At 39.7% G+C, this 27,238-nt stretch overlaps 1 protein-coding gene and 1 pseudogene across 2 annotated transcripts in view; one reads left to right on the forward strand and one right to left on the reverse strand.

The window, feature by feature from the left end:
• LOC131120080 (alpha-1A adrenergic receptor-like) overlaps positions 1-27,238 on the forward strand; it is a 201,736-nt pseudogene that overhangs the window by 35,195 nt on the left and 139,303 nt on the right.
• lrrtm4l1 (leucine rich repeat transmembrane neuronal 4 like 1) overlaps positions 1-27,238 on the reverse strand; it is a 41,157-nt gene that overhangs the window by 9,171 nt on the left and 4,748 nt on the right. The window contains exon 2 of one of the 2 annotated variants that reach the window (XR_009126651.1): positions 14,700-16,389. Coding sequence is in view for 1 of the 2 variants with exons in the window: in XM_058065167.1 (XP_057921150.1) it covers positions 14,765-16,389 (1,625 nt within the window). In the remaining variant the exon portion in view is untranslated. The remainder of the gene's footprint in view (positions 1-14,699; positions 16,390-27,238) is intronic. The other variant, XM_058065167.1, reaches the window with a different exon arrangement.

Here is a 27,238-nt window from a genome sequence, read left to right on the forward strand (position 1 = left end):
TTAACGTGTATTAGTAAAAGTTGAAAATCCTTCAAAATTGCTGAAACCATGCCGAAATGCACAAGAGTGAAATGAACTGAGGATTATACCACTGGTAATACAACCCATGCATATCACAGCAAGTCATAATATCATGCAAATATGCTCCCCTGGGACTGACTGGCTCCACAAAGTGATGTGCAACTTTGTGTCTGCAGCTTTTTATATATCACATGAGAACAACCAACATCATTGGATCATCACTGAATATCATATCAATATTAATTTAAATTTAAAAAAATAACTTAAATATTAAAATTAAAATATTAAAATGTAACAGAAATATTAAATTATTTAAAATGGGCCAGTCTGTTACACCAACTTCATTTTATAGCCCAACAGGGCATTTTAGTCAGGAAATTAAGCAGCTAACTGGGAGTTAGCCATGCTGTTCCTATTCTATGTGTACTATTCTGATGTGTCTTGACAGCGACCGTGCTCCGGTTTTGTTTGTCTTGTTTTCTGTGTCAATAAATAAATGAAGGTACTCTTGTTGCACACCTACCATGTTTATTTAACAACAGTATCTCTATATTCAAGGCATGGCGGTCTAGTGGTTAGCACACAGACTTCACAGGAGACCAGGAAACCATAGGAGACCAGGGTTCAATTCCACCCTCGGCCATCTCTGTGTGGAGTTTGCATGTTCTCCCCGTGCATGCGTGGGTTTTAACCCACATTCCAAAAAACATGCTAGGTTAATTGGCGACTCCATAGGTATGAATGTGAGTGTGAATGGTTGTTTGTCTATATGTGCCCTGTGATTGACTGGCGACCAGTCCAGGGTGTACCCCGCCTCTCGCCCAAAGACCGCTGGGATAGGCTCCAGCACCCCCCACGACCCTCGTGAGCGGTAAAAAATGAATGAATGAATGAATCTCTATATTCATCCCATTCACTCATTCAGATACTTCCCAGTTACAAGTACCTGAAAAATACAAGAATTTGGTCTGTTCTGTGCTTATTCGAATGTTACATGTCTCACTGTTGCAAAGAATCAGCAAACAGGAAACATCTTTAATCTCCTCCCATGTTTCAGACAAAAGCCAGCAGGTTTAAGCTCCAACACTAAGCTTATTTGCGCTGAGGGAAGAAAAACAAGGATTGTACAAGAAAATCAAGGAAGCCTGTACAAGCTCTTGACTGATGGTACACAAAATATCTTGCACTCTCCTGAGCACTCAGTCATTGCTCTCTGTCAGATAGACCATCACTGAGGCTAAGATGCATTAGCATACTATAAATTGATAAACAATACCACGTCAGCAGAAGAAAATAGTCTGGAGTAATTGAGATCATCCTTTTGAGACAGTGTTTGTTTTAAACGAAAGGAATGGCGGTACCCCCCTCGTTAATTACCTAGCTGTCAAAAAAGCCATTCTTCAGATGTTTCTATAATTACCTTTTCATAAAAAAGGTGGGCACAGTGATTTGCGGTTATTAGCACAAAATATGAATAATGTAATACACGGATCACAGGAGACATAATCAATGCAGCACCTTTTTTTAGTTGTATGATTGTGTACTGAAACCAGTGCTTCTCAATTATTTTCTGTCATGCCCCCGCCCCCCAACACCCCACCCAAGGGGACAGAATTTTTTTTTTTGCACATTCATGTTTTGAAATACGAGAAAAATGTAACAAAATGGACAGCATACGAGCATATTCAAGAGCCAAATGGCATGCCGGGTACTATAAATGTGTGCATATTGGCAGGGATACATGATGTCATAGCCCGCATGCATTTAACTGCAGATAAACGAACATCAAACCGGGCCTGTTTTTTTGCAAATGCATATCCTGTGATTCTGAAATATAAAAATATGTGCTCATCTTCAAACTTCTTCTGAAGTCTTAAATGTGAGAATTAATCAATCTTGACATCAAGTGCAATATCTCGCCTGCAGTTACACTTAATGACTTTGGAGTGAAAATCCCAACTTTACAATGACAGCTATCAAATACTTGAAAAGAGCATACAGAAAATAGAAGATGAAGATAGTAAACCACTTTTTAAATGCCACAAAGAGATAATTACAAACCATAAAACTTTAGTTATTGACCACAGTACAGCTATCCAAAGTATATTTCATGACATTTAGTATTATAATGACTATCTTATGGTATATACTGCAAAGATGAACAGGGAATCGGGCCATATCATTTCCATGTTCCAGCGGCACACATCCTGTAGAATATGGATTTTTGCATTCATTTAACAGTTATTGTATTCGCTGACAAAAAAAGACACACTATGGTGATAAAATAAATGTACAAAGTTGATTCATTCATTCATTTTCTACCGCTTTTTCCTCACGAGGGTCGCGGGTGTGCTGGAGCCTATCCCAGCTGTCTTTGGGCGAGAGGTTGCTAGTTTTGTTTTATTTATTTCGGTTTACTGGGCTTAAACAAAGAAAAACATTTAAACAAAAAGAACAAAAATAATCAAAAACATGTCCAGTGAAAGGTGGAAGTACGAATCGAGAACAAACGAGTCATTATTATGGCAAATAAAAAACACATTTAATTCAAGTTAATTTGGACTAATTTGGACATGAACTAACGTTCCATTCATGTGCAACTCATCTGATGATGATTTCATTCATTTTCTACCACTTATCCTCAGGCAGGGTACACCCTGCACTGGTGGCCAGGCAATCACAGGGCACATATAGACAAACAACCATTCACACTCACATTCATACCTATGGACAATTTGGAGTCGCCAATTAACCTAGCATGTTTTTGGAATGTGGGAGGAAACCGGAGTACCTGGAGAAAACCCACGCATGCACGGGGACAACATGCAAACTCCACACAGAGATGCCCGAGGGTGGAATTGAACCCTGGTCTCCTAGCTGTGAGGTCTGCGCGCTAACCACTCAACCACCATGCCACCTGAAAAGTGGCATCGAAAAATTTAAATTAGGAAATATAAAATGGAAGATGGGGAATTTCATCGGGCTTTAAGTGAACAATGTTGTGAGTGAATGCATTTGCTTGAAAAATGGTACACAACTTCAAGAACTCCCAGTGGACCTGATGGTCTAATACACTACTTGGAGCAAAGCGAGCACGTCCCTGGTGAGGTGTGGCAGCGTGTGAACCTATTTACTGCACGGGGGTGAATATGTGCATGTTTTGTCCGCACTTGGGCTTTGTGATTTATGATGGTTGGGATTTATGCAGGTGATGGATGAGAACATTAGAAGCTCCAGCTATGCCATCCCTTCCAAAGTCTCTGTCAGTATATATTGTGTGGTGGCATATAAAACAACTCAATGAAATATTACATTATTGTCGAAGCGAAAACAAATGACATAGACGGAGACATATAAGTAACTCATTCCAGCTTGCTGGTTGAGCTCCGATTTGCTCAGATTTACAGTTTAAAATCAAATAAAACAAATATAAACATAGAAAATATAGATGAGGGATAGGGTGAGGAGCTCAGTTCCTTCACAGCGAGAGGAGCCAGTTGATATGGCTCGGGCAGCTAGTCCAAACGCCTCCCTGGTGAGGTGTTCCAGGCATGCCCAGTCGGGAGAAGACGCCGCAGCTGACCGAGAACATACTGGAGGGATTATTTCTCACAGCTGGCCTGGAGAAAGCGGACGCATACTGGGAATTCTGGACTTCCCGACTGAGACTGCTGCCTCTGCGACCCGGACCCAGATAAGCGGAGAAAATTAAATGCAATGGAAAATATAGATAAAAAGGCCTGCAACCCTAAGCAGCACAGATGATGGATGGATTAATAAAAGGATAATACAAGAAAATAGAGAAAATACATGTCGCGTTGTTAAAATAGATGATAAAATTAACTTTAAATCCCACATTAAAGAAATACAACATAAAGTTGTAAGAAATACTTCAATAATGAAGAAAGCAAAATTGGTTCTGGACCAAAAATCACCCCATACTTGTTACTGTAACCATATCGAAGTTATTCTGTGGAGCCTTATATATCCAAGGTTTTGTGTGATTGATGCACTCTCACCATATGGGCATCACCTTATGTAGAGCACGTAAGAAAAATCTCAACATGTGTTACCTGCACTAATTGCATATGTGGGGTGATACAAGTGTGGTATTTTGGCCAAACCTGACATCAGCGAAACATTAGAAAGACACATTGGCCGTATGGACGATGAACTTTGACATGATAAAGTACCTCGGCAGCTGGTCCGTGGCCAGTCCTTGTGTTTTTTTTTTTTTAACATACACCAGTTGTGACAAACCAAGTTTCCCCTATGCATTACACAATTGCCCTAGATGCAATTTCCAATGACGAAAGTAAGTTCAGGGGCCCTACAGTAGCTTAGTGGTTAGCATATTTGGAGATGTGGGTTTGAATTTTCATGAGGGGGTTTCTCCGGGTACTCCGGTTTCCTCTCACACGGCCATAATGCAAAAATTTGGTATAGTTTGAAGTGTTCCCTAACAAAGTGGTTCACTAAGTATAATAATAATAATGTGTATTCTTGTCACATCTTCACTGTTATAACAAGAATACAAAATACTGTCCCTTTATCGAAAACAGGATATTAACAAGATTTTTTCCCATTGATATACGTATGTCTCAGATAACCTTTATCCTCTTTACAAGCTAATGCACATTACTCCATCACTCACTCTCCACACATACACACAAGGTCATACACTCTTCCTACCACAGGGAGCTCTTCCATCGCTTTGCATTTTAAACTCGGCAGTGGTCATGTATTCCCTTGCTACTACTACTGAGTACTACTAGTATTCTTCTGCTGTCTTTGGAACATGATGTGTATCTCAGAAAAATGAATATCCCCTTCACGTTTCAGCAACCATTATAATAAATATGCAGAATGTGTTCTCATGGTACAATACTGTCGAAAGTAAATTTTGGTATACTTAAGTTGGCCTGAAGTTTTAATTTTTTGATATTATCTATTAGCAGCAGATGCATTTTATGTGTGGCTTTTTTAGGCTAATTTAGAAGCGTAATACATTTTTGTATTCATGTGTCACAATTAGATAACACACCATTTCTGAAGAGTGCACTCAAACACAAATAAAACCACAGCTTGGAGTTGCCGCCACTAGAGATTGTTTTAACAATATATAAACAAAACAGTGATTCTATGTGAATGCATTTTATATGCCTGAAAAATAACTTGAACACAAAAAAAGCCAACAGCACCACGCCATGCATGAATACATACATAAATAAATAAGATATATATGATTTAGATGACGTGACACTATCTCCATTTATTTCAAAGGTGGCTGGTGTTAAATTCAGGCAGCTGTTCCAAAAGGCCAGACATTGTGACAGAATGTGTCAAGATGCCAAGTAAATAAATATCCTCTAATATGCAGAATCACTTTGCAAGAAGGGAGCTCTTGCTGCACCTTAAATTGATTTGTATGACGCAATATTAACAGTTATTGCCACGGTGGCTTCAGAAGAAAGATTTGATGCAATGATGTAGAGTTGCTTGGGGGTCATAATTTGCAACTCGGCATACAATCATACTTTTTTAGGTAAAGTTGATGGCTTCAGTGATAATAGTCATTGTATGATACAATTTGGTACTCACTACATTAACATTTGCAATCGCTGTAGGCTATTTTATATTAATTAACATCAGAGCTTCAATATCATATCTGAGAATATATTGGCACGTCGAAATATCATGTCATTGTAATGTTTGTAAAGTAGAACAGACAAAAATATTTGGATGGAAGTATACCAGACTGAAACTACTACAAGCTATAGTTTGTGCCGAGTGTAGTTTTTCCTCCTCCTGAAATATGCATGGGTGCCCCTTGACTGAACTCTTAATTGCTACTGGTTCTGTGCCATCAGTGCGTGAACGTGTGTGAATGAGATGATTAGTTACCTTCCACGGCAACCTCGACACCATTATAGTTGCAATGTGTGAATGAAGGGGCTTCATAAGTGCAGACCATTTACATTCCGTGTGTACTGTATGTGTGCAGCAGCTATGGATGAATGATCAATCTTGATGATACTTTGGCATAATTCATTGGCAACTTTGTGAAGGGACACCAAACACATCATCCATCATCGATACTGCTTATCTGGTGCAGGATCACAGGGAGCTACACCCTACCTAAGCTGGTAGGTCGTTTTTGCCCAGTGTATTTCTTATGGTGGATTTATGAACACAAACATTAACTTCTTTGGATGTTGTTGTGGAGTCTTTTGTGACCTCTTGGATGAGTCATCGCTGCACTGTTTTGGTTGGCTGCTAAATAGCTGCTGCTATTGGTGGATAATGGCTCTCACTGTGGTTTGCTGGAGTCCCAAAGCTTAAGAAATGCATTTATAACCTTTCCCAGACGGATAGATCTCAATTAATCTGCTATGTTTCAATGTGGGGTTCAGTTGTGGTGTCACTGACTAATATTTAAATGTGTTTGATGATCTGAAACATGTAAGTGCGACAACCATGCCGATAAAAAGAGAAATCAGGAATAGGGCAAACACTTTACCATACCGCAGTATATAAAGACCATACCATGTTACAACCAAATCAAGTAAAAACTGACTGACTATATTTGAAAAAATACATACTGTATATATCCTAACCAAGATAAACAAGAACCTATTTATGGGTTTGCCCCGTTTACGGATGTGTTGCCCTATATCAGCTGGGGTATGTTCCAAGAATCCCTGCAACTCTGCAGGGTCAAACTGGCACACAAAATGGATGGAAGATGTTTTCAGATGGTGGAAAATGGTCTTTCACCTGTATCATCCTTTTCCACCTCCGAGGCACTCAAAGCGCTTTGACACTGTTAGCACATTTACCTATTGATGGCACAGCATCAGGAGCAACTGGGGGTTCAGTACCTTGCCCAAGAATACCTCAAGATGATCATAGGAGGACAGATGATCAAACCCGCAACCTTCAGGTTGGGAGATGACCACCGGAGTCAAGCTGCAGAATTGATTGTCCCCATAGAGAACCCATACAAAATAAACAACAAGCATAGTCTACCAATGTTATTCCCCACGTGGTGGCGACTTCAGTATTTGATTTTGTTTCATGTCAAAATCAAATGGCATTTCTTCTTCTTTTCATTTGTTTCAGCATTTCATCAGGCACAGTATGTGCACAGATATTGTGGCTTCGACCTGATTCTGATTCCTGAACAGTATTGGATGTGGCTAAGATGAGGTCTGTTGGCAAAAGCACGTACTTATGTTCATTCATTTTATTTTCTACCAATTCCTCACGAGGGTTGCGGGGGGTGCTGGAGCCTATCCCAGCTGTCTTCGGGCAAAAGGTGGGGTACACCCTGGACTGGTCGCCAGCCAATCACAGGGCACATCTAGACAAACAACCATTCACACTCACATTCATACCTATGGACAATTTGGAGTCGCCAATTCACCGAACATGCATGCTTTTGGGAGTGTTTTTCTCCCCAGAGAAAACCCACATGAGCACGGGGAGGACATGCAAACTCCACACAGAGATGGCCGAGAGTAGAATCCGGTCTCCTAGCTGTGTGGCCGCCGTGCAGCCTGGTGATTTATGTGAAAAGCAGCAAATATTCAGTCAATTATTTTTTTGCCGCCTTCATAGAAGACCAGACCAAAATATACCAGAATTAATTCTTTCTTTATTCCACTCACAGTAAATTCACCAAAGTAAATTTAACCAAAAATTTGTTTTTACCTCAATTCAAAATGTTCATGTTCCACTGTGTCTTTCTGATTTAAATGGACCGGATGTTGATGAAAAGCCAAACGGCTGCAGGAGACGTCTTCCCATTAGAGTGGCTTTTGACACTTGCCTCAAGATACAACAGAGCCAAGTCAGCTTCTAATGAAAGTGCCAAGCCTGGATAAATAACATGAAGAATGTGGCTTTTGGCACAATGCAAATATAATGATTAAAGTCAAAAAGGTCTACATAATAGACTATGAATCACTATGAATGAAATCCATGCTAACTTTCTAAGGTGCTTCTTAAAGAGGAGAACAAATCAATTAAGGACACTTTGCCGTGAGCTTGTTTCCTAGTTAAAGGTCCATGAAGTCATTTGAGCAGCAAATCCCTTTTATTTAAAGTAGTCTGGTCATTGTTTAAGCTGCTTTCATGTGCACTGTTGAGGTTGAGGTGATTTCATGACAGATCTACTGACCTAGTGACGATATAAATAGTACCCTGAACTACATGGTGCTCGTGTCTTTCCCATCTCCAGCTGATTTCATGCAACCTTCTCTGATATGCATTCTCTAATGTGTTAAAATCAGTTGGCCTCTATGTACTCCCTGTGGGGAATAAAACTATACAGCAAATGAGGACTGCAGGGCACAAGAACGGAAGTTTCAAAAGGGCAAACGGGTGGATGGTGTGAAATGTGGTACCTCGCACTTTGCTTAGCTCAATTAAAGCAACATGTTTCGTCATCGTTTATCACTTTAAAAGCTTTTGCACAGGAAAATTAGGGTATTAAAACTAGTGACAAGATCAGAAATTGAGAAATACCCCTTATCATCACTGTGCCAACACATAACCACTTTGGTTGGCTGGATACCTACATTATTTGTGAAATGTAAACTTTCGTCCCAGCAAAACATTTAATTGGGTTATTGCTGCCATAGCGCTGCGATGATGTCAGCCTCCCTCTGGTGGACAGACGCAGAATTGCAGCATTCAAGAAGTTTAAATAAACTGTCTTACTGTATCTAACATCAGCAGAAATGGTGCACTGCAGTTTAATGCTTGTTTGTAATAAATGCTTACCCACTTCAATAACTTTGTATTTTGAAGCTTAAAACCTCCTTAAGAACTAACAGTGAAATTGTTGCCATTTTTCAACTGGTCTTAAAATTTTGATCAAAGGTTTGCTTGGTGATTTGATTGCTCAAAGTCATTTGGGATAGGCTCCGGCTGATTTAATGACTCTAATGGCGATAAGCAGTATAGAAAACGGATAGAGAAATCAATCTCTACACTGATGTGCTTTCAGGGGAGGATTTTGCAGTTGGCACTCCCAAGTGCCTTGAATCTTTCCCTGCTTCCTCAAGTTGGGTGCTTTCTTAGCGATGTCAACATTGTGTTTTGTCATATGCATTCGGTGTTTTAGTAATGCGGTTTTGAATTTCCTATTGGTGAACTTCTAGATGGGTGTGGTGTTGTTTCTGCTATGCAGTGGGATGCAAGTATCGATCGTACTGGCTATGTATGAAGTTTGCAATTTGATCCCAACTGCCTTGGTATACAACCTTGGTTTAATTCGGAGTCCCGTCAAGATCACATTGTTCATTTGTGCATTCTGATCCAGTTCATCTATTATATTTTTCATTTGCTCAATTATTTCTTCTTTTACCCCTTTGTGTTCTTTAAGAGACACGCTCAAGGCAGCATTATATCTCGTAATACCTTGATTTCATTTTTGCGCTGTTCTCTATTTTCTTCCCTCAAGTATTTAACCTCCTCCATAACGTGTTTGACCTCCCCTTGAAACTCAGACAAACTCTTTTGCAGGCTTTTTGAGCATCCTGTACTTGTGCCACAGTATATGCCGTGTGTGCTGCAATTTTCTGTTGTAGCTCTTTCATTTGCGCAATCAATAGATTCTTCAAGCTGTAAAATATTGAGAACTCTACTTAGGTCGACGTACAGTCAACTGTACAGTACAGTCACTATAGCAAATGGTGCCTCGTCTTCCTGCATCTTGGGTGGCTCCAAGGCTATTTATTAGTGGCGGTGGAGTTCTTTCCAGCGATGGCCTTTCCAGGGTATCTGGACCCAAGGTCTCTGCACATGAATGGAATTGTTTTCCCTGCATTGTTGCTCAGCAACCACCTTGGAGGGTAGCTAGCTGTTGGGGCTTATAATTTGTTTATTTCAATGAGTCCATACCTCTCATCGGTCCGAGACGGAGATATCAGCACACTATTTTTTTTTTCCCTCAAAACTCCCGCAGCAAGAGCAGAGGTCATGAATGTGTTAATAAAAAGAAAATGTTTCTCATTTAATAAAAAAAATGGGATTAAAGCATTTGAAGATGATTTGAAAACATTTTTTTGTTGTTATCCTCTTAATGAGCAGCCTGTAGTAACATTTAACAAACTCAATGACATACATATTGGCACAAGTTATTTTCTCACTCATGTAATAACCAGCGAGTCAACAAATTACTGAATTAATATATTACCAGCTTACTACTGCTAATGAATTAATTAGCGGGGCTCCACAGTGAGAGTCTGTGTAAACATGTGTGGGCAAGTGGGCTTTTCATTTAAAGCAGCGTCATAATGTGTCGTGGGTTTAGACTTTTTATTTTTTTTACAGAACAAGTGAAGGCGGGTGGGTTGATGCTTTGATACTGTGTCTACCTCAGCCTGAGGCAATAGCAGCACGAGGGTAGGTACAGGATTATAAAATTCAATTTAGGCCAAGAGAGGGGGCGGATCTTTTGTACCACTGAGCTGTTTCCCCACATACATGAAAAAAAAACTGATCTTTCCATTGTGACAAGCTATTTCTTGCACAGACAACTCCTGATGCTGCTAATAATACAACACTCATCAGGGTTTGTTTGGAGTATAAGGCAGTAGTTCTGCATGTGTAATAGGACAGAATGCCTGGGGTAAAGAGCTACGATTACATCTCACTGCATGCATCATCATCCAGCTCAGCCTCTGCAGGGACTTCTTTTGAGAATGACCTAGCAATTGAGAGAAGAGGGCATGAAATTGCCCCACGGTTACAGTTAAGAGGTTGTTGCACTGACTAAATGGAGATCCTTCTCAACGAGGGCTTTGCCTGCATTGTCGCTCCCAACAGCTGCTCTCCCCATCTGCATGTTCAAATCAAAACAAATGAAGATGTTGTTTGTTTGCTTTGTGAGGCAGAAAAACATTTTGTGGACATGGAAATTTGGACAGGATATGGATTTGGATAGGCTCCAGCATCCTCACAACCTTAGTGAGGATAAGCGGTATAGAAAATGGATGGACGAATGATTGGTTTGCATATACAGAATTTTCCCTGAAGTTGTGAACAAAAAGGTTTTTAACCACACACCAAGAAGGGGGAAAAGGCAGGACAAAATAGTATGTTAAATTATCAACTCAAAGTAAGTATATTCAGTGAGATACCATACTATCTTACAGAATTTGTATGCATGCTTGCACTGCAACTCCTAATCCTTCTTTACAACTGATGTGGTGGGACAGAGTTGAGTTTAAATGTTTTTCATTTTGGAGAAATGCCTATCAAGTGGAACAAGACTAGAACGGAAATTAAGCAGAGAACATGCAAAGTGAGCACCGTGACTCTGCATGGCATCACTACCCCCTCAATGGGAAAGAGGCAACACTCAAACATTAAGGAACGCTTAATGAAACAACCAGAGAGACAAATGTTTTTTTTTTTCCTCTCCTAGTCAATTTAAAGCCACAGTGTTAAAAAAAAAATTGACTGTCTTTGTAACTGCTTCTTTCTCGACCCATTCCTTTTGAAATGACATACAGTTTCATCACTGTCATAATGTTGTCTTTAAGAAACAATCATTGACCTCATCATCTCACTTGGAATATTTTCTTGTATACAGCATCCTTTGAAGGATTTTTCAACGTCCAGCAGTTTGCTGCCATGCTCCATTTGTGAATATTTGAATTTAGCATTAGCAATGCAAAGTATCACTCTGAGTGAGGTATGAACTTATTTTAGCATTTTGGTTTGTGAGCATGTGTCTAGCCCCGGTAATTGACTAATTTAAAACTATATATCAAAACAACCCTGGTATGTTTGTTGTCCTGTTAAATAATTATCAGCATAAATATTTCAGTCAGTTCATTTATACATGGTTCATTGCAAATGTTTGCTAAAATTACAGTAGTAGAATGGCCTATTTTTCATCATTGGAGCTGCTTTAACAACCCCAAGGTGTTTTTTCTTTCTTTTTATCTGCACCACTCTGTCTTATCAGCAGGAATAAATAACAACACTTGTCTGGGATTGCAACAAAACCTTTTAGTATGGGGTTTTTCCATCCCCCCTAAACTGGGTCCTGTTCAAGCTTTTTTTTTCTCATTTGGCCTCATTTTGCATCATTGTAGAGAAAACCTTTTTGAATTCAGACCTTTGCACGATAGATGTGTTATACTGGCTGTCCTGTAGCCACCTACTGCTAGTGTTCCACAAAGCCATAATTAAAGCACAGTCCAGCTTTGTTGGCCAGCAAGATACCACTTTTTAGCAAACAAAAGCAATGTGGCATTAGCCTCTCAATTATTAGTCATTTGAAGTAAAAAAAAACACGGTATTTGGGAAGGGAAATACAGTTCTTGAGTGGCAAGTCCATGAATTTGTACAATGCAGAATTACCAAAACCTTTTGCCTGGATCTGTGATGTACAGGCAGTATATCGCATTATCTACTATTGTTTCAGGCTTTCATACACCCTGAAACAACGTTCCGCGTGCCTTGACACGGTATTTTTGGAAAACGACAAGCCAACATCATATTTGTACAATAGGAACTCTTGTAGGATGGAAGATATAACTTCTCATATTGGCTATAGATTTCATACATAAATTGAATTGTGACATATATTTAATTCCCATACATCATGGAAAATGCATGCGTGCATGCGTTCTTTCTTCTTCTACAGTTTGCTGTGTCACGTGGTACCTTCTGCTGGTCTGTTCACAGCACCACACGTAGGTGTGCCTTGTGTATTACATCGTTTTCACCCAGTGGTCTATTCCCTAAACCGGTACAATGTGGACGCACATTTTTTTTCAAACCCCCCAAACAACCCTGTGTTGACATGGTCTTAGATAGCAGCATATCAAGGTGAAATTCACACGAACATCCCTACTATCATGCTAGAGGGTACATGGTTCTTTATTACACTAGCACTAACTGTGATGGTGCGCTAGAGTGATCCAGATGCAAAAAAATACATAAATATGGCATGGTTCCTTTTTGTGACTTGCACCCAATCAGCCCTTCTAGTAGCTCAAAAATGGCATTCTGGTCTTTATCCATTTTGCATCTGCCTTTCAAACGTGCTAAAGAACAGGTTTCACATTTGATAAATCAGGTGCAAAATGATAACTTTTGCATATTCTCTGGCAAATATTTTGGGCGTTCTGATAATCTGCATATTGAAGAAGGCAAACACAAAATGGACTAGTATGTAGTATATCAGGTGTGTATGTTTCTTCATGTTTCCAGTTAAAGGACCGCTGGAATGGATGCAACATATCACCATGCTTATTTTCGCTGTTATGGTTAATTTCTTTTTACACTTGTGAGTTAAGTTTAACACTTAAAAAAGGGATATGCTTTATGTGATGCGCAGCTGTTTGCATAATCAGCATTCGATCCCACTGTAATCATTTTAAAAAGTAACATATGACACATGGCTTGGACTGGATTTATGCCCCGAGGCATACTAAATGGAATAGCTACATCTTAACACTGTTCATCTGTCTCACCCCATAAATGATACAACATTAAGGAACCTGAAAATGGCTCTCTACTCAAAGAGCACCTACACACGAAGCTACACTCGGTCTCTAATTGCTTGTTTGGGTGCGACTTGGCTCGCCATCATCAGCAGCTCTGACTCTATCTCACAAAAGTGAACACACCATCACATTTCATCAATCATTTTTATTACCGCATATCATCTCAAGGGGCATACTATAGAAATGAAACTTGGGTATATTGTACAGTAGTGAGTGCACAGCTTGTATAGCCATATGGATTTACAATCCACTGAAAATTATCCATTATTACATCCATACATCCATTATTGTCTAAAGTGCTGCCGACTAAGAATGTCCTCAGCTCAATTGAGCACCAGGGGTTCATCCTAAAGCTGAAGATGGAGGTGTGTGTGGCATTTAACATCCACCATCCCTATAGTGTTGCTCCTTGAGAATATAATGCATATGTGACAGGTGTCCTCACTTTTGTGAGATACTGTATGGTACAAACTGCCGTATAAGCATCTTCTTCCAAAAGTTTATCTACATAATCCAAAACCATTACTTTTCCTTTACATGCCAATATTGAAGAAACAGTACAAATTGAGGCTGGTGGAATGTAATTATTCTTTTGGCAGGCTACCACAGAAAGTCTTTGTCTTATAGGAGGCACTGCTATTTGTTCTGAGCAAACATTTACAGCAAAAAAGCTGTTGGTGTTATTCATCAAAGCTGAATTCATCAAAGCTTGGCCAAGCTTACCAAGGTGTTATGTTTTCTATGTGCATCTCCATATGCTACCATTTAGTAATTTCATTGAAATGCTTAGGGAAACCTATTTTGTGGCAAAATGATTGTGGCTCATGCAACACTGGTGTGGAGTCGTTTCTGCGGAAGTGTTAGTGTCCAATTATTCACGGTCCCATTAAAGCATGAATTTGAAGCATCAATTTTGAAATCTCAATGAATTAAAAACATTTCTGCAATGTTTTTGAGTTATTTCCCAACTGACCCACATATTAGTTTTACACCCCTGGATTCATTATTTATCAAACATATTTAATAATCTTGAAGTTAAAACCTGAATAATTGGAGGTATAAATATTTCAAATCAAAAAGTGAGTCAGGGTTGGTGAGGTGATTAATGAGTATTTTTTTCGAGGGCATACTTGATGATTTATTTACCTTGCCGATGAGTCTTTGTATTTTGAATTTGATTTCAATTTTTAGGCAGATGCAATGGATCATACCTCACACTCCCTGGAGCTAGAAATTGTGCAAGTGCAGGAACCGGTGCCGTTGCCAAGCACTTCCAATGCCTCCGGTGTGGCAGCAGGGTTGTAGCTCATGTAATACTCTTGGAGCTGGGTACTTAGGTCCTGCTCCGGCTCTGGACTCTTTTTGCGACACCTTCGTCCCACCATGGATCGTTGCTGGAGCAATCTCGTGGCCCCTGGGTAGCGCCGCCAGAGTACATAGATAATTGTCAAAATTAGAGACATGCTGAAGAAGAGTGCCACGCTTCCCACCACCACTTTATGTAGAGTCATGTGCTCCATCTCTGGAGGTAGTATGTGAGTGGGCCGACTACGTGCTACTGAGTCTCTTGGATCTTTGCTCATGTGCCCTGGGAGTGTAGGATGTGGAATAGGTTGAGGCCTGAAAGGTGGGAGTGGACCATAGGTTGGTGGCATGAGTGGAGACCCACTTGTGGGGGCAAATGTCGGCTCATTGGTGGCTTCCGAAAAAAGCTCTGACATTGGTGAGGGTGTCTCAGTGAGAACATAATCAGTTTCCTCACAAATGCCATGGTTTCTTGTGGCATCCATAATTTTCTCTCCTTGGAGATATTTTGGGCTGCTGCATATCATAGTAGTGTCTTTAGTGCCACGGAAATTCCTCAACCAAGCCACGAGTGGACAAATACCTGTGGCACAATCCCACATGTTCCCAGCAAGGCTGATGGAAGTCAGTGAGATCCACGCTGACACCGCCTCTTGTGATACATTAGACAGTTTGTTGGATTCCAGGTTGAGAACTTGAAGGTTGGGCAAGCAGTGGAACACAGCTGGGTCTAGGGTCTGGATCTCATTTCCAGATAAATCAAGTTTCTGCAGTGTATACCACGTCCATGGAAGTCCCTGGTTGACGACCTTAATGCGGTTCCACTGCAAATAAAGTGATCTTAGATTGGCAAGTCTTGGAAACAGGAAAAAGTTTATCCGTGTGAACTGGTTGTGCTCTAGATGCAACTCCATCAGCTTCTGTAACCCTAAAAAGGTGGTGCGGGTAAGAGCCTTGATTCTATTGTAACCCAGATCCAGAAACTCCAGACTTCTGCACTCGAGGAAGGCTCTTATAGGGATGTTAGAGAGACCATTTGACCGTAAGTGCAGGTTTTGAAGCTTTCGCAACCCATGGAATTGTCCCGGCTGCAGGATTTCCAACTTGTTATATGACAAGTCTAGACTGCGAAGATTTGGAATTCCATGAAAGGTGGAATTGTGCAGAGACGTAATCTTGTTGGAACTCATTATAAGCTCTTTTAGCCTGCGGACTCCCTGGAATGCTCGACTGTCAACTGCTGAAATCTGATTGTGGTCCAAGTATATCCACAGAAGCTGACCCAGGTGGGCAAATTGATAAGGTAACAGGGTGTGCAGTTCATTATAGCGTAGGGAGAGGCCCTGGCACCCAACCGAAATGTTTTCTGGGACATCTAAGAAGCCAGATGAATCACAATGAACGGTTTTCCCCTCACAACGACAACTGTTGGGGCATGTACGCTCGCCAAAGCTCAACAATAAGGGGACCCGCAAAAGAAGCAGGAGAGGAAAGAGGAGATGTGTCACTCGGCCATCATTCAGCATCGGACCTGTAAGGGAGCAAAACAAAAAAAATTATGAGGGGATGCATTTGTCAAGTGCAGAAATATCCGTATTTTAAATTAGTATTTTATTTTTAAATACTAAATAATTATAAAAATAATAAAACAGTCTGAACGTGCCAAATATATAAATACATATTAAAGTTGGAATAACTTGAAAGCATCATCAAATATACATTAAACGTGTCCTGGTGAGATTCACTCACACTAAAATGGATTATGTGGGGTATCCATGGCAACGACAGAAATGTTGCTCTTCCTTACACATATTTGATGACTGCTAAGGTAGAAGAAATACATTTTGTACCTTTTGAATGGAAGAAAGAGACTCACTCTTAGCACTTAACACGCTTGATTTTTGGAGGCTACATTTGAACTGACAGACAGCAATTCATCCTGTTTAAAAACTGTATATAAAGGTGAAAACACACAAAAGTTCACTGATGGAGAACATAAATGAGGTAAAGTGATAATAAGTCAATGAGAGTAGGGACGACGTGCTGTGTGAAAATGTGTGCTATTAATACATCTCTTGACCCCTCCAAGCCATAAATGCACCGCCACTTCTATCTTCTCCATTAGTTGCTCTGTGAAGTGGCTAAGCGTTTAATGCACTGTACCCATTCATTAGTTGTCTTAAAATGATATTCTCATCGGAGCATTTAGAAGGGTCTTTCCTGAGCCCAAAGGGGTGGGGATGGGGGGGGGGGGGGGGGGGGGTTGACAAGATACAGTTCAGAAACATCAGAGTCATTCGCTTTCGGCACACACTGATTCAGTATAAATTCCTGCATAGAGAGAAGATAGAAACAAGTATATATATATATATATCAGCCCCCCATGCAAGGTTTAAAACCAAGTGAGTCAAGATTTTCACTTTTGAATGAATTGACTAACCAATCATTCATGCTATAATCTTACTCTTGTTCTGCAAATTAAGTGATGGAGGACATTAACATCTCATTTTGGGAGACTGTGCTTGGCAGTCAGAGCATTTCAAACACAAAATTGTGTAAAATACTTCTTTATAAAAGGCTTCATCTCTGTGGGAACACTAAAGGCAACATAGAAAGGGACACAAAAAGTAAAAAAAAAACCTCAGAAATCATCTGCTACACATACTGTCCTTTGAGTTCTTCTTAGCTTCTTCAAAGCTTGACGAATTGTAACCAGAAGGGCCTTAGATTTGTTACAAAAGTAACACTTTGGTAGGTTACCAAGTTTTACTATAGCAAAATTTGCATTTAAAATAATTGCTGCAATTGTCGTTAAAGCCAAAGCATTGTGGACATACACAACATAATAATTTTTGGTGGATCCATCCATCAATTTTCTTCCTCTTAACCGGGTCCGAGTTGCTTTTGCAGCAGTCTCCGGCCGCCTCTTCCAGCTCCACAGGGAGAACACAAAGGCTTTCCCGGGCCAGTTGTGAGACATGACCCCCCCAGCATGACCCATAGGTCTGCCTCAGGGCCTCTTCCTGGCTGGGTATGCCTGGAGCACCTCAACAGGGAGGCGCCCAAGAGGCATCCGGATTAGATGTCTTCTCTCTCTGTGAAACAACACCAGCTCTTCCTGGATGACCAAGGTCCTTGACCTACCTCATTTCGCCCCCTTATATCCGCAATCTCATTCTTTCAGTTATGACACAAAGCAAATGACCATAGGTGAGGGTGGGAACATAGATTGATAGAGCTTTTTGTTTGATAAGTAATGAGTGTAAAACTCAGGATATACTTACAGATCAACAAACTATGCAAACATGCTTAATTGTTTTATTACTCACTGCTGCTGCTCAATTTGTGCTTCATCAAATTGCAATTTTACGTAATAGACAACAAGGACCAAATGACGTGTACCTCTCTCCCTGCTCACTCAACATCTGAGGCATTTACAACTAAAAGAAGTGTTTTAAAGCAACGCACAGAAGTTCCTAAACTACATTGTTCAATGTTGTCACCTCAGGTTAAGCTCCAGCAGCAAGCTTTTTGTCAACCTTTTTTTTTTTTTTAAATCCCCCCAAAATAAATCAACTACCCAGGCCAAGGATACTAAAGTTTGTAGTGGTCCCCAAAGGGTCAGCTGCTTGGCATTGTACTTCATTTGAATGTAGTCTTCTCAGCACTCATGCCATTAGCCAAAGTGCCAGAAACGGTTGGCCAAACAATGTGCGGGTCAAATTCTGAAGCACTTATCTTAAGCACCTAATCTTATAGAAAAATAGCAGCTGAAATAAAATAGTAACTTTTTTTTTACGACAGACGGTAAACATGGTTGATACCATCTTTATAAGGCAACCTTTATTGTCATTTTCGCTGTTCACTTCCGCCATACAGCCTCTCCTCCATATCTCTGTTGGAAGCTCGGCTTAGTGAAGGAGTGTAAACAATGGTGCAAGCGGCAAGCTACAAATGTAACAAGATGAACTTCCATTACTGCACACACTGACACAAAAAACAATAAGAGTAATAAATAAAGCACTAAGGGCTGCACGGTGGATGAGTGGTTAGCGAGTAGGCCTCACAGCTAGGAGACCCGAGTTCAATTCCACCCTCTGCCATCTCTGTGCACATAATAATAATAATACATTTAATTTATAATGCACTTACCATCAAATGAATGATCTCAAAGTGCAACAGTTACAATAGAAGAATAAAAGTTAACAATACAGTGTGTTAGCAATATAGTGTCACAATAACACAGTAAGAACATAAGAACATCCAGTAGAGCAGAGGAGGTGAAAATTACCAAAGCCAAAGACTTTAAATATGCATTAAATAGGCAAGCTATATAAAAGCTTTTCTAAAAAGATATGTTTTTAATCCTTTTTTAAAACAGTCTAATGTCTGTGGCGCCCTCAGATGATCGAGGAGTCCGTTCCACAGACTTGCATGTTCTCCCCGTGCATGTGTGGGTTTCCTCCGGGGACTCCGGTTTCCTCCCACATTCCAAAAACATGCTAGGTTAATTGTCCATAGGTATTAATGAGTGTGAATGGTTGTTTGTCTATATGTACCTTGTGATTAGCTGGCAACCAGTCCAGAGTGTACCTTGCCTCTTGCCCGAAGACACCCCCGAAGACACCCCCGCGACCCTCGTGTGGATAAGCGGTATAAAATAATATCGCCTAGCTTAACTCATTCATTTCCAAAAATGTAGTTATACATTTTTATAAACCCGAACACCCGATCCCAACAACGTATGTATACCCTACATCTCTATATGTCTTTATATGTTGGTGGGGTTTTTTTTTTGCAAAAAGAGGCAAACAGAGTTAATGATGCAATTTCAAGCCATACCAACGGCCACAAAGTTGCAGAAGTGAATTCCATGAGATCATGTGGATGGAAAGTACCTCATAATTTCCTGTGAAATTTCTGTGAAACAATTTCCACAATCCTTTGTTTGCATGTTTCTCTGTAATGGCGTCCTACACTAACAACAAGGAAGAATAGCTGATCTGTCTGCTGGTTGTGTAAAGCAATGGAACAATTCACAGACTTTAAATGCCCAAAGAGGCGAGGAAGGGAGAAGTATCGATGCTGAAAAGCATTTTCAATATGAATGTCATCAGGAAAATTCAATGATCTAGTTCGGCTGTCTCTGGGAAAATATAATATCTGAGAATGCAGATTGGTGTCCTATTAAAAACAGATCAATGAAAACTTCATGCAGAGCAATGTTTAGTGTGACACCAAGCGCACAAAGCGGAAATAAATAAAATAAATAAGAGATGCGTTGGATATTGAGTTGACATTCTGGTCCATGTGTGCACAGGGGGAGGGACCAAACGGCTTACTTACTATAGTGCCTGGGATCCAATGTAGTAAAAAAATTGTATAAAATAATAATAAATCCTATAATTTTGTGGTATAGAACCGCACCATGGTAGAATAAAAGCCGCCATCCCTTGGAAATGACTTTGTTTTTTGTTTTTTTTTTAAACAATGTTAATTAATACAGTGTATGAATGGACATATATCAGGGGTGCCCATTACGGCGATCAGGATGGGATGGTAGTGTTTGCGTCGTGTCACTTACATTAAAACCGTCGCTTTGTAGATGTCATGTGACATCAGCCATCTGACATTAACCCCCCTCCTGATTTGTTCTTATGCCTTGGCGACAAAAAAAAAAGTGGAGAACAGCCACATTAGCGGTATAGAGAATAGAAATAATACCTCACAGATTGTGTTTATCATAATTGAGAATTTAAAAAGTTCATTTTATGTTTCCCTGTCATAGAAACCACAAGTCTGAAAGTATACATATAATATGTGACTGAGCTTAGCCAAGCAGAATCCGAGAGATGCACTTTAGTGTTGTGATTTACTACATAACTGACCGTGCACTCTTAGATTTAGGGCACATAAAATGAAAAGAACTTCCAGGCCTCAAAGTATGTGACATATTACCAGTCGTGGTGTTCATCCCAAGCAACAATGATTCACTGGATACATCAACATTGCAATATTCAAATAATGTACCTTTTGGACACTTACACCCCATTATTTTACAGCCATTCATTTAAAAGTTGGAAGTCAGCTCTATTTTCAACTGACAGCAAAAGTAGGCTGATTTATGATAAAAGCTTATTTTACAACAACTGGAGCTGCACATAGTTTCGGTGTAAACCGAGCAGAACACAGCAATCTACCTTAAACACATAGTTTTATGCAATAACGAGAACATGGCATATGGAGGAAAGATAGCTGGCGAATAACAATGAGTAACGGCAATTGGACAGCCCACATTAAAAATGAATCCGATGACCAGTCAATTTTGTGGACTCAGATATGCTGACAGGATTTGTGGCGGATGTTCTAACCAAGGTCTCATGAGTGCATTGACCTCCCCAAGTATAAAAGTAGATAAATGCAGGGCTGTGCAAAATGCTTCAGCTGCCCATTATCACTGTTATCAGAAAAGACGAATGGCTTAAATGATTATCTCTGGAAGCACTATTTCCTCCGTAAAAAAAGTCTTTTGCAAAGTGTACCTGTTAACCTTCAGGATCAATGCATAGATTAGAGACAGTCCAGTATTTACCAAGTCATGAACCGGGTATTCATCTCTGTTAACTCGTTTACTTATCCTGCAGACCAGGTAACATGGCAATAACAATTACTCTAACTGCAATGTATTAACCCTGTTGCTGTCTGATCTGCACACTCGGTAAAGCCAAATTAAGGACACTAGCTAGACTCACTCACCAATGACGGCATGCATGCAGACAAATGAATTGTGAACCTGAAATGGGATCACAGGTTTATCGAGCTGCACTTGTTGCGCATGTGCGAGTCTGCCTGGTGATGCAGACGCTGCATTGAGCGCTGAATAATATGTCAATATCACTGCAATAATGGATGTGGCAAAAGATGCTTAGTTTATGTTCTGCATGAAATTGGAACATGGGATTGCCTTTCACAGGTAAGGCTAAAAAAAAGTACTTTTGACTGTATTTGGCCATTATAACATTTTACAATCATAGTATGTTGACTTAATTGACTTAATGGCATAATCCATCCATCCATTCTTTCCTGCTGTTCCTGCCACATCCAAAATTATCACTGCAACGGGCCAACCATCTCAAAGAGGTGTTTGGGTAGTATGTATAGTATATGTCTATGGGAGTCTCCGTGTGAGGTTTTGGGGGGCGGGGGGTTTGGCATATGTGCAAGTAAATCGGGTTCTCGGGTTACTTTTGTGACTCATAAAAACGTGAGTCAGTAGAAGGAATCCAAAGAAAAATCCAATCACATGATGAATTGCTTTGACAGACGTCAAAAACAAGTCTATGTGTGAACACTGCCTTAGACTGTGAAGCCTCGGACAACTTTTATTTTTTGTCCATCTCCTGAAAGGGGACCAGTATCAATCAAAACTGAAAGTTATTTTGGGAGACAATTGGCATAACCGCTCACTCCTGAAGATGATTTCAGGATGATTTTATGATTTTTACGATTTTAGGTGATGATGCAACTCCACAAGAAACAAGATCATCGTATGGTGCAGTTTTAAGCTAAAACCACACGGTCACTGTTTTGTTGAGAACTGATATTTTGCTGTTCTATTGCTGATTACGAAACAACAGAAACAAGTGGAAACATTTTTTTTTTGTCTAATATACCAAGTCTATACAGCCCAAGAACACAATATTCTGTGTGCCTTGAAAATTCAGTCAAAATCATCAAAAATGGCCAGTATCGAGAGGGACGGCTTTTGAAAAACAGCAGAATGAGTTAAAATAAAGTCTCACTTTAGTGTATATCGCTATATCAATTACTATGAGTGTTTTAAACTTATCTTAAATAAGCACTGTGCTCTTTAAGATATTGTTACCTTCAATAACATGCTTCACTGTCCACAAAACAGTTATTTAAACTATTTTAACTTTATAGGATTGACTATAAAACACACTGCAGATCAGTGAAAATTCTGAATGTAACACATATCCTGGACTCTGGGATGACTCTGAACACACAAATATTTTAAGTAAGTAAAATTCATCAATCTCCTAACTGTGTTTATTTTGTGTAAGTCACATGGAACAAAAGTGGTTGTCTGTGTAGCATTATATAGTGTGCATACAGGCAGCGGGGTGCAAATGATAAGCTCACTGAGTCTAAAATGGACTGTCTAGTCCAGGGGTGGGCAAACTTTTTGACTCGCGGGCCGCATTGATTTAACAAAACGGGGGGCAGACTATATATTTTACACGTAACAGTCCACCTGGTATTATTGTATCTGTAAAAGTGTCATGCAATCTCCTATTATTATTTATTATTTTATATTTAAATATTTTATATTTAAATATTTTATATTTAAATATTTTATATTTAAATATTTTAAAATTTATTATTATTATTATTATTATTATCATCATTATGCTTGTGTCCCTTTTTTCAGGAGCACTTTGTAAACAACAGACCACATCAAATAACAAAATTGATAAAACCATCAAAAGGTTGGCTCAAGCCATGATGCCAGTTCGTATGTTGAGTTTAAATGAAATACTTTGGAAAGAACGGACGGGCCGTATTCAAACACTTGGCGGGCCAGATGTGGCCCCCGGGCCGTAGTTTGCCCACCCCTGGTCTAGTCTCTACTTCCGGAACAGATTCGGGAGCCATCGCATATGACTGTATGTTAAAAGTGGACATTTGAAAAAGATAAATCGCCGTTTATTATCAACTCCGATAAAGTTGGGTTCACCGGAACTTCCCCTGAGCACTTGGGAGTGTGACCAACAACAGCAGAGTGGGCGTGTCTGGAGGCGGGCCATGGATGGAAAACATTAATACAGACCGTTTTTGTGGGAAGCACAAAATCCAAAGAAATATAGCTGAATAGGTGCAAATTCTGGAAGATCTATAATTATTTCTGAGATTTCACAATGTTTTGTCCACATTTGGTCAAAGTACATGATTTGGATACAGAGAAATGTACGTATTTGATACACATTGAGGTGTTATACTTGAGAAATCACAGCAGCTGATACTTCCATTCCACCGTTTTGTAATATTTCTTTCATTGCCTTCATTCAACAGACACAAAGATATATTTTTATTTTGTATATTTCTATTTGGTTATTGCTGCAAATCACTGTAGTTTGTGTGTCATGACCCTTAAAGTGACGGCAACCTCGCTTGTACACCTTTCAGGAGAATGACCCGTATATTTCCTCGCATATTATAGCGACAACAACAGCAAGCTGAAACCTCCTGTGACCCTCACAAGATGAGCAATATACAGACCTGCCAAGCTTGGAAACACACACACACAATTATTGGTAACTTTACGACTGTGGATGAGAGCTTTTTTTGTTATTTTTTTTCCACTGAGAAAAACAGCCGCAGACAATGTCTCTGATAACATCCCCTACACTCCTACCCTGGGAGTCCCAACAAGGAAAAGCGAATATGATTTAATAGTTGGTGTTCAAAATGTTGTTAAAATGTTACAAATTGGACTCCTGTTAACTGTGTGTTGGATGCATACCGTTGCATTTTCGTTCCTGATTTCCTTATACTGTGGTATTATTTATGTTTCCACCCCCCTTGGAGAGTTTTGTGTTAGCCCTAACTATGCCTCCAAGCCTGTGACTCCGAATCATTTTGCCACGTTGCCTTTAGGTGAGGTGCAGCTCTGTGTGAGTCTGCAGTGTATATAATACTCTAATACATTTTCATTTTGTAAAGAAATTATATTACATATCCACCCTTGGCCATCTCTGTGTGGAGTTTGCATGTTCTCCCCGTGCATTTGTGGGTTTTCTCCGGGTACTCCAGTTTCCTCCCACATTCCAAAAACATGCTAGGTTAATTGGTGACTCCAAATTGTCCATAGGTATGAATGTGAGTGTGAATGGTTGTTTGTCTATATGTGCCCTGTGATTGGCTGGCGACCAGTCCAGGGTGCACCCCGCCTCTCGCCCGAAACACCCACCGCGTCCCTCGTGAGGATAAGCGGTAGAAAATGAATGAATTGATTAATTATATTCCATAATGAATAAATGATGTAATTGAAAATGAAATTTTATTACATCATGCGGTGTGCCCCCCCCCCCCCCCCCCCCAAAAAAAAAAAAAAACCTGACACTGCCATTAAAAATATGATTGCATTGTACTTGTTGTGGACAAAAATCAAGTTCTTTCTACATGAGTCAACATATTTCACAACACATTTCTACTTTATTTAGCATGGTTCCTTGAGGCGATACACATCCAAATGACGGCAATAAAAAACAAAAAAAAGTGGCAAGTACAGGATTCTGCTCAACAAAAAATATGCAAATCTAGTTTAAAGCAGCGACAAGGCTGTATCTCTGTGGGACACACAGGCTGCCTCTTGTCACGCACACAGACTCATTAGTGCTTGTGTGATTGTTTCTCCTCCTGTCACACACTGGAATCTCTGAATTTTGGTTACATTTCTTTTCTGTTTCCACCCTTGCAGGCATTCCTTCGACTCATGCAGATTTAAATTAGACTTTTTTTCAACAAGATGTGCTGAATCATGTGGATTATGACAGCTGAAAGTGGAAACGAAAGAAGAATCAAGGATCAGTTAATACACATCATCAAGTATTATGTATTGTGATGATGTTTTTGAGTGATTTTTTGTCACGCTACAAGGACTACAGCATCGTAGCTAAGGTGCACGGCCTTTATATAACACCTTCAGTTGCAAATCACTTGCTTGGTTTCATTTTCATCATGCCGTCTTGCAAATCTCCAGGCTTGTAGCGATGTCAGTGTGTTTGCCATTTACCCTTACTGAAGGTTGTGCTGTCTGCTGCTGCTGTCACGTTTGACCACAGCAGATGCTCATGTAAATACACTTATTAAACACTTCACACTTCATACCAGTAATATTTATAGAGTGCCAGTAGGTGGCAGTGTTGCTCTGGAACAGTGGTTCCCAAACTTTTTACATTTACATTTGACCTGAAGTCATGTACCCCCGACTCCTGCACACTTATAAAACATAAAACAAATGTTTAACATAATTAATTAGTTCATAAATTGTATACTTCCGGATCAAAAATGTGTATTTTACATGGTCACATGGTCAAACGAGCTTGGATAAATATATATGTAATCATCCTAAATATCTTTTATTCCAGTTTGATGTTGGTATTCTTCTGTCTAAATGGGTTGAATTTGAGTTTCAATTTTGTGGTTCACTGATAATGGCTATGGTTGAAGAGGAACATTCAACAGCCATGATAAAGCAGTATCGGAAGTACAAAAATGCATAACCAATAATAATGCCTCATATTCAGGGTAATCCCCACTCACTACAGCACCATGTAGGGATTACAACACTAATACAAATGAAATTGTCAAGATTAAACACTCTTAGTGCACAAAATAATCAACCTTACATATTTATTCATATAATGCATTCAGAGCGATGAACATCTTCATGAACAACTCCTTTCTGCTCTGTTATTGCGTTATGAGGCATTCCGGAACACTCGTAATTGTGAGTGTTAATTGCTAATTATTTTTCATTTTTATTCACGTGCCCCTGGGGGTATGCGTACCCCACTTTGGGAACCCAGTCTCAGGAAAAACCTTACAGTTCCCTCCTCATTATAAATCTGACAGGTGTCAGTACTTTTGCTTTAATTTAGTTTTATTGTAGACGTGATGTTCTCTTTATACTTTAATGACAGTTAAGAATATTAAATGGTGACTTGCCCGCATATTCCCCCAGCTGGCTTAAGGACTTCACCAATCAAACGTACAAACGGCATAGCATCATTTGCCGCTTCTTTGTGCTTCGAGTATGTCAGACATCGATCATGCATACGTATTTGTTATGATTGTTATCTAATAGCATTGTTGTTACTAATGTTAGCTATCATTGAGTATATAGCCTATCATAACCACACAATGACTCTATACAGCCTCCTTAAAAACCTAAGAGTCAACCAGTATCACAAAATGGATTGTTTCACTTTGGAGGTTCTGCAATTTATAACCCATTTGCATCTGCTTTAATGATATTGAAATGGAACAACACTCAAATCACTCCACCTTCTAATCCCAAGAACCACAATTTCCAGCTTCAAAAAATGTGTCAAAGTTCTGATTTTCTTTTCCATGCTGATGCAGCAGGTATTAATGCAAAGCTTTGTTTATTCACAATGGTTGAATCGGGGCCAGTAAACATTAATCATGGCTGTTTTGCCGTATTCCAATGTTACTTCCCCTTGGTTGCCTACTGATCTTGTTAGCACTTTAAGGTGGAGATACTCAAGATGCACTTGCTCTCCACTTGGCCTGCAATTTTGGGTGGGCAGGAGGGAGAATAACAATAGCAATTG

The sequence above is a fragment of the Doryrhamphus excisus genome, chromosome 2 (genome assembly GCF_030265055.1).
Source record: "Doryrhamphus excisus isolate RoL2022-K1 chromosome 2, RoL_Dexc_1.0, whole genome shotgun sequence".
In the NCBI taxonomy this organism is placed as follows: domain Eukaryota; kingdom Metazoa; phylum Chordata; class Actinopteri; order Syngnathiformes; family Syngnathidae; genus Doryrhamphus; species Doryrhamphus excisus.